A 9,000-nucleotide genomic window follows, 5' to 3' on the forward strand; every position below is an offset into this window, starting at 1 on the left:
AAAAAAAAAAAAAAAAAAAAAAAAAAAAAAAAAATTTAAAAGTAATTCTATATGATTCAACTATGCACCTTTGGAATGCAGTTGTTTTTCCCTTAATCTCTCTCTCTCCCTCTCTCTCTCTCCCTCTCTCTCTCTCTCTCTTTCTCTCTCCCTCTCTCTCTCTCTCTCTCCCTCCCTCCCTCCCTCTCTCTCTCTCTCTCTCCATACATACATATATATGTGTGTGTGAGTATGTGTGTATCTCCCCCTATAGAACAGCCTCAATCTTCAAGAGTAAGAAGACAATGAAAAAAAAAAGAAGACAATGCTTTATAAGTATAAGCAAACATTCCTGGGCATTTTCAATGATTTCAGGTGCTGGAGAAAAAAAATCAGCAAGTCTGCAGCTGAAAACAAACAGCTCGCCCTGGAAGCCTGGATCCCTCTCTCCCCAAGCCTGCTGGATCTGAGAAGAACGTTCCCTGACAGGATCACCTAAAAGATGGGCTATGGTCAGAGCCTCATCTCTCTCTGTGACCTGTAAGAGAGCGAGACGCAGGCCACCATAGATCTCAAACAGCCTTGTGTCTTGGAGTAGGGAAGAGCAGAAAGCTCTTCTGCAAGGTTTACAGAGCGCTAACCCTTCTGTGGAAACCTCCTCAGCCCAAGGAGCCAGGGCTAGGCCAGTTCCAAGAGTTTTCACAGGCCAGGGCCACTCATGCACCCATGAGCCACAGCTCCAGGTCTGCACGCAGCACACGCCACACACATGCAGGTGTCCTGTCATTCGCTCTTTAAGGGGAAAGGCTGTCATGGTTACTTTGAAATTAGATTAAGCTGTGACAACTCAATCTGAAAGAGCATATTTGCTCACTAAGCTCCCCATTTCATCACGTTACACTTAATGGTGCCAGCCATTGCCAAGGCATTTCTATTTCTCTCGATTGCTTCCAGACAGTTCTGTGGTTTTTGACTTGCACTGATCTTTTTCAATGAAAATAAATGAACCATCTGGAAAAATAAGTACACTTTAAAACACCACTTCCTACATTTTAAATGTTAAATTTGGAAATACAGTATTTTCTTTTCCAGAGGGGTTTGGTGCGTTCTGAGTGCCTAAGGTTTAATAAAACTTCATGAGGCCATTCTGGGAGGAAAAGAATCGGTGTTCTGAGGGCTTTATGAGCTGTGGAAAGTGGGTGTACCCAGCGGTCCTGTATCCTTGCCCCAGCTCTGAGTACTCTGCCTGCTCAGAAGCCCAACGCAAGGACAGGCGTGAGGATGTCTACACTCTCAAGGCCCCAGAAAGGATAGTCTTACCAGGGGCAGAGCTCATGAAGTAAAGGCCAGGCAGGCTTCTTAAGGTGGCTTCTTCCTTCCCAGCCCAGGTGAGATTCAACTTGACCAGAGGTCAGACCCAGGAGGCAAGCAGGGTCAGGCACTGGCTGACATGTGGAAACTGACATGTCCACCCTGCTTCTCAGAAAGGTGTCATCACTAGCTGTAGAGCCAAAGTCTAGCTATCCCATTGCTCCGCACTCAACAGCCCTCCGACTTCCATTCAGCTACCACTACAAGGTGCGGCAGTCTTGGGAGAAGGAAGAAAACCACGGGGTACCATCAGAGCACAGAACTAAAGAGGAGACGGGAGGCTGGAAGTCCAGGTCTCTGACCGCCACCCAGCCTCTCCTCAACTGAAAAGCAGATCCACATCAATGAATGATGCAAGCTTCAGTATTCCAGTATCAAAGAAGGCCTGCTGCTGCTGGGCCCCTACTGGGGACAGGCAACTCTCCACAGAGGACCCGCCCAACAGGGGAGACGCAGTACTTGGAGGGGTAGGGAGCAAAATGTGCTTACTGGGCACTCCTGATACAAGTCGAAGTGGCCTTAACACTCGGAAGGCACGGAGGGCTTTGACATCAAAGCCTCCTGATTTGCCACTAGAGTGGTTCCCGCCTTCTGTTTCTTTGGTTAATTGTTCCAAAATTACACTAAACAACCTGAAAGAGGAAGAGAGAAACAAATGTTAGTCTGTCACCCAGGTAGGCAAAACAGGATGATAATAGTAGTTATTTTAGAACAAGGGCTAATTCTGGGTGGCAACTAACTAAATAAAAGAAGGCTAAGCAAAGGCCAAGAACCGGGCCATGGAACCCCAGCCTGACCCGCTACCTGAAAGGACCTCTGACAGAGGCTGCTCAGACCCATGTTCATGCCGACAAAGCGACCAGAAGCAGGGACCCACTGAGGATCCCAGAGGGCAAAGGGTACTGCCTTAATGACAATGATCTTGGTGGTCATGGGAGTCTGAGCCATGTGCTAAGTACTTCACATCTGTCACTGTGCCCAACTTCATGAAAGCACTCTCCTATGGCATTACCAAGACCCCTTTATGCACGTGCGGAAGCAAAGCTGATGGGCAAGACTCAGCTGCCCAGTCTTGCCACCAGTGGCAGAGCCAACATTTGCTTCCAGGTGTTGTGGCTGATGAGGCTGAAGGGTCTGTTAGGACAGGGAGGTTTCATCCATTTTGTTCATCTGTTTTAGCTTAGTTCCTAAAACAGTTCCTGACACACACAAAGTCTGCAAGACACATCCTGATGCAGAAATAGATGGACGACTTCAAAGTTCCTCACCTTAATTTGCCACAGCACTCCCAGGGCAGGCAGACAGCCCCCACCTGCACCCTCCTTGAGGGATTTGCAAAACAATGTGAATCACAGGTGCCAAGGAGCTGCAGTGTGCACAGGCTGAAAGAGTTATCTAAGGGAAGGCATTAATATCACCATTTTCTCTTCTGAAATGTGAGTAAAGTTATATCTGGCCACAATGACAAGTTTTTTCCGTCTCTCAGAAGGTTTTCCGGATAATGCTATTTTCGGACAGTCTGCTTGTTTGACAGTTACTTTTGCTTTTTTTTTTTTAATAAATATTCTTTGGAATGGTTGCTCGTTTTTTAAAAGTAAATATAAATTTGCCCATTTCGAATAGCATCAACTCTGGCCAATCAGATTGTGGGAATTGTTGGCCCAACAACAAAGGAAAGGTTTCTAAAGTTTAATTAGCAGCCAAAGCAGAAATTCTGCCCCCTCCTTGACAGGCCTCTGGGTCACCAAGACACTAAGTCCATAAAACACAGGGTGGTCTGATTGTGGGCCTGATTGGGCACAACTCTGTCACTCAAGGGCATTTATAGATGCTCCTTTGCTTTAATAACAGTCCAGCAATTAACAAAACCCAGAAGGGGGAATGAGCCACATATCCACCTTTGCAAAGCTTCTGAGTGAGAGCTAGCTTGAGTTCTGACTGGGGAAACAGATCAAGGTTATGGCAGGTTTCTTATTATGTCGGCTTCTAAAAATGACTGCAAGCTCCTGCAGCAAAGCTAATGCTAAAAGTCTCTCCCCCCAAAACCAAGTTCACAGCTTCAGAGAAATAAAGGAAAAAGGAAAATATTCGAACTCTGCAAGTGTGGAAGCCACAGGAATTTTCAACCCAAAGGGTTAGGAAAGCAACTTCTGCAGGCTGTGACTGGAGACTGCTCTTGAGCCTTGCCGGCTTTGCAATGTGGACTCCACAGTCATTCCATGACCCATTCTTCAGCAGGGTCCTTGAAATCAGGGGGATAATGTCTCTGCCACTACAGGAGCGCCCGAGACAGAATGAGAAGGCCACCGCTTCAGGGGGGTGTGGGCTGGGAAGCCTCCCTTCTCTGGGGCTCAGCTTCCCTCTCAGTAAAATAAGAAAATTTAATTAAGAATCTCGAACTCCTAATAATAATAATAATAATAATAATAATAATAATAATAATAATAGCACCATGTACCTAAGCACCTGAACAGATATGGGCAGGAGAAGGAAACAGCAAGGTAGGATCCTAGGCTGTTACTAAGACTTTACCCCAAGAGGAGAAAAGGACATATCCAACTGACCAAGGCCAGATGCCCCAGAATGGGGATGCTATATTCTTCTTTACCAAAGCTTACATGATAATCTTGAATGCCTAAAAAATCTCCTCACTAAGGACCCAGAGGGGTGAGGGGAGGGTTGATCCAGACCAGCTTCACTTTAAAGGAAGCAACTTCAGAGGGGTTGACCCCTTGGTCCTTGTGAGTCCACATTAATGGCTACACACTACTTTCTTAATGTCTCTTTTAGTGGGAATCTTGACAAAAGTAACAGGTCACTATGGACTCAGAATGGAAAACCCATTGGACAGAGAAGCAGACCATAGATGGAAACTTTAGTGAGTGGGAATTAGATTCAAAGAAAGACATTGTAATTGATCTTTTTCTTTTATAATTTTTCTTCTGCTCTTGCTATGACCAACCATAATTTAGTAAAAATTTTACTTCATAGGTTTCTGTTATGGTGGTAGGAAGTAGATATTTTAGATAAATAAAATGTGAGGGTTTCTTTTTGTACTAAAGAGAAATACCATTGGTTCTAGCCCTACCTTGTTACTTTTATCTTACAACCAACTTCACCGAAGTTTATTTTACAAATGCAAAACACACCTGCTTAATGTTTAAATTAGCTGAGTAACAGCGGTATTAGAAAATTCAACACACAACCACTGTCGAGACAGATGAGTCCACTGTCTCTAGCGTCTCTCTAGGACCCCTTTGCAGCCACCTTTCCTGAACATGGCTACTGCTGATGGGCTGGCTGCTCATCTACAAAGGCATTCTCCTATTCTAGAGACTATATAAAGAAACCACATCATATTCTTTTTTTGCTTGTCATATTTTTTTTGAGATTCATCCAAGTTGTTACATTCATTAGTTTCTTTTATTGTTAAATAAAATATTCAATTAAAGAAGTATGCCATGATGATTTTATCAGTATACCTGCTCTATGGTATTAAGCTCTTTTCAGTTTTCTTCTATTTTGAATAAAGTCTTTCTATAGACACATTTTTAATTTCCTTAGATAATACCAGAAAACTAGTAATGTGGTCCCATGGCCAATGTTTTTAATACTGGAAGAAAGGAGGGAAAGAATCTTCCTAAGTGGTATTATCACTTCCAGTTTTAGAAGAGGCTTATGAGAGTTTCAATTTCCTTATGTGTTGGCTCCCATTTGGTAGCTTTGGTCTCTTTCCAGCCAGTGGTCCTGGAAGCACAGTGCTGTTACTTTGACTTTGCTATTTCTTTAATTACTAGCAATGTTCAGGGGCTTGTTGGACAACCATGATTTTTTTAATGAAGATCCATCCCGTTATTTTGCCCATTCTTTAGTATATTCTATTCTTGAATAGTTCTGCATACATGCCAAATACATATTTCAGACCAAGAACTAACTGACTTTTTCTTTCTTTCTCTCTCTCTCTTTCTCTCTCCTTCTTTCCTTCTTCCTTTCTCTTTGCCCTATGGAAACTGCTTTTCCATTTTTTTTTCACACTGAGTTTTGAAGAAAAGTTTTAAGTTTTGATAAACTTTAATCTTTTCATGGTTTCTTTGATGGGTGCTGCTTTCTGCCTCTTTGTCCTTTGAGACAGGATCACACATGTCCCAAGCTGGCCTCGAACTCACTACATCTTGACTGAACTTCTTCTCTTCCACTTGGGTGGGAATTTTAAGGACTTCACTGCCAGCACCTATGCCTTAGAAAGCTTTGCCTGCTTAGGAATCATACAGGTTTCCTACAGTATTTGCTCCATGAAATTTTATAGTTTTAAATTGTAAATATATCTATGGTCTTTGTGAAGGTAACACATGGTCTGAGGTAAGAAGTCTTCCACATTGACAAATGGTTGTTTCCACGCTGTTTACTGGAAAGTTCTCTCGTGCCATTGAATCATCATGGCATCTTTTTCTAAAATCAATTGGTGGCACACTCATGGGTCTATTTCTAGATGGCCCTATTTGATTCCATTGATCTTTATGTCAACTCCTAACATCAATATTATCTAGACTCCAATAACACTAGAGCAAGCCATAAGATCAGGCTCCAGCTTTGTTCTTAAAGATTTCTTTGGCCAGCCTAGAGTCTCTCTAATTTCCATACAGATGCTAGAAAAATCTTGTCAATTTTTCAAAAGCCTGACAATATTTAGATTAGGATTCAATCTATACCTTGATTTGGGAAGAAGTAGAAGCCTAAGGTCATTAAATCTCCCAGCACATGAGTATGGTGCCACACTCTTTCTTCAGCTCTTCTTTGATTGCTCCCATAAAGACTTTGCCATTTTAGTGAGCTATCCATACCTAAATAGCTTTGGTGCCACTGTAAATCGTAACATTTAAATTCTTTGTTTTCTAATTTCCCGTGGCTAACACATAGACGTTTCTATGCTTTTCATAGAGATTTTTTTATCCAGAAACACTGTCAGGTTCATACAGAAAACCTGATTGTGTATGATTTTAGTCTTAAATTCACTATGATTTATTTTATGGCCCAGATTATTAACTCTCTTGATGAACACTTCATATGTATGTGAGAAGAATGCGTATTCTGCTCTTATTGATGGGGAGTCCTTTGGAAAGGTCAGGGTGACTGATGGAACTGTTCAGGTTCCCCATCGACAGATCCTAGCCATACTCCAGCACTGAGAACTGGGGTACAAGGCTGTAAAGATGCCCTTCTGCTCCTCCTGCAGTTCTAAGAGTGTTTTATTCAACTGCTTTGAAGCTCTGTTATCAGACATTTGAACAATGTGGATTCTTATATCTTCTTGGAAAATACCCTTTATCATTATGAAATCTCTCTCTTTGCATACTGATAGCTCCTTTTTCTAAAGTCTACTTTGTTGGTTATTGATATGGCACCTCTAGCTGCCTTTTCTGTGCTTTGATTCACAACTCATTTGCTTTTGCATTAAAGAAGGTTAAAGAGAGACATTGGAAAGCTGCAGCTCGTGTTGTACATCTGATAATCTGATAAAGTCATGGATTAATTAGGGCTCTGTTGAGCTAAACATCCTATCCTGTTATTTGTTGTTTACTTTGTTTTTCCTTTTTTGCTTTTTTCTGAATTGATTTTCGTTCTTGTGCTTCTCTCTCTGTTGTCTTGATATTAACAACTAAAGCTCCTTGTGTCTAGTAGCTCAGTAAGAAAAGTGCCAACAGAAGTCTTCTGTGAAGGGAGAGAGTGAGCACTTTAGGATCTGCAGACTGCTGGACCTCTGAGGTAACAAATCAACTCTGCCATTAAACATCAAGTAGACCAAACAGCTACACACACAAGTATGGCTGGGGTTCAATAAAACTTTATTTGGCAACATAGGTGTCAAAATACTTTGCTAGTGTGGAGAAATGGGCTTCCTCTAGAGATGTCTCTAGGCTCTGGAGTGGAGAGTGGGTAGTTTGCAAGTCTGGCCTCCAGGGCTTATAATCTGCACTTTGAATTGTTCCTGACCTACCTTCAAACAGCATCTTATCATTCTAGGTTCTGCACATACATCTGACAACAGCCTTACAATGATCTCTCTGTCCTCTGTGCTACTGTAAGGGATTTTACTGCTACCAAAGGTAGAAATGTCACAATGTGCTGTTATTGCTTTTGCTTTAGATAATTACCTTAAAAGAGATTTTAAAATGAGAATAAATATTTTTAAATCCATCCTGTCTGAAATTCCTCATTTCTTTTGTGTGGATCTTCATTTCTATCTGGTGTCACTTTTATTTCAACCTGCATGAAGTCTGCCAGTCATAAAGTCTCAGCTTTGGTTTGTCTAAGACAGTTTCCATTTTGACTTGGGTATGGAAGGAATTCCGCTGGATGAGAACTCTAAGCTGACACTTCCCCAGGACTCTGAGGGCGTGTCTATTGTCTTCTGGCTTGTACAGTTCTTGAAAGGTCTGACATGTCTTTTTTTTTTTTTTTTAAGCACTTTGATTGTGGTTGTGATAGGCCTTTCTCTGTGGTTTCTGATCAAGCTTTGCCAGGCATTTTGAACTTCTGAGTTCATTTTCCATCCCATTTGGAACATTTAAAACCATTCCCTCGGGGGCTCTCCTTTCTCTCCTCCTTTCAAAAAGATTTACTGGTATAGTGTGTGTATGTGTGTGTGTGTGTGTGTATGTACACACTTGTATGTGTTTTATGTGTACCATGTGTGTGTAGGTATTCACAGACACCACAAGAGGACACAAATCCCCTGGATCTGAAATTATAGATGGTTGTGAGCTACCACGTGGGTTCTGGGAACCCAGGCTCTCTGCAAGAGCAGACAGTGCTCTTAACTGCTGAGCCATCTCTCGAGTCTTCTTTCCTAAGATTCCAAACACACACTTTAGAACATTAGGTAACTCACAAGTCAGTGAAGTGGTGTTCGTTTCCTTAATTATTTTTGTTCTGGCTGCATCTTCATGTCCCCTGATGTGTTTGTCTTTGGCGCTGCCTGATGTGCTAGTGAGCCAATCTAGGGACCGTTTTCATCTCAGACACACCTTCCAGTCCTTCAAGTCTTGTGTGTCTCTTTTATTGCTCCATCTTTCCCCACTGTAGTCATACGTTCCCTTACATCCACGAACACATTCGTGATTGCGGTTTTAGACCCCTCTGGGGTTCCTTGCCATCATCTCTGTAGCTTCTATATCTGTTTCTAGTCATAGATGTTCCTCCTTTTAGGGGGTCCCACATTCCTTAGAGCTAGTATTACCACAGTGCAGGTGAGGTACTTTTAGAATGATCATTTAAGTATTTAGATTTTATTTTTCCTTTGAAAAGTTTAGGTTTTTTTGTTCGTTTGGGTTGTTTGTTTTACATGTAATTAAGTTGCTTGCTTATCAGTTCTCTCTCCTCCAGGCTCCTTCTCAAACACTGTTGTCAAAGATTCAGAGTCTTTATTCTAGAGCAGGGATAGCAGAGGTTTTTTTGTAAAGGGCCAAGACAGTAAACATTTTAAAGCTTTATAGACTGGACTTTTCCACTCAATGATGACAACAAATGAGTGCAGCTATGTTACAATAAAACTTTATTTATAAAAATAAGTGGCATGCCGGGTGGTGGTGGCACATGCCTTTAATCCCAGCACTTGGGAGGCAGAGACAGGCGGATTTCTGAGTTCCAGGC

General features: G+C 42.1%; 1 protein-coding gene across 12 annotated transcripts in view; it reads right to left on the reverse strand.

Moving 5' to 3' along the window:
* Cacna1d (calcium voltage-gated channel subunit alpha1 D) overlaps nt 1-9,000 on the reverse strand; it is a 445,956-nt gene that overhangs the window by 144,114 nt on the left and 292,842 nt on the right. For all 12 annotated transcript variants that reach the window (XR_004116080.1, XM_031361254.1, XM_031361255.1 and 9 more), the window contains one exon: nt 1,840-1,982. Coding sequence is in view for 10 of the 12 variants with exons in the window: in XM_031361254.1 (XP_031217114.1) it covers nt 1,840-1,982 (143 nt within the window). In the remaining 2 variants the exon portion in view is untranslated. The remainder of the gene's footprint in view (nt 1-1,839; nt 1,983-9,000) is intronic.

This window comes from Mastomys coucha, unplaced genomic scaffold (genome assembly GCF_008632895.1).
Source record: "Mastomys coucha isolate ucsf_1 unplaced genomic scaffold, UCSF_Mcou_1 pScaffold9, whole genome shotgun sequence".
NCBI classification, from domain to species: domain Eukaryota; kingdom Metazoa; phylum Chordata; class Mammalia; order Rodentia; family Muridae; genus Mastomys; species Mastomys coucha.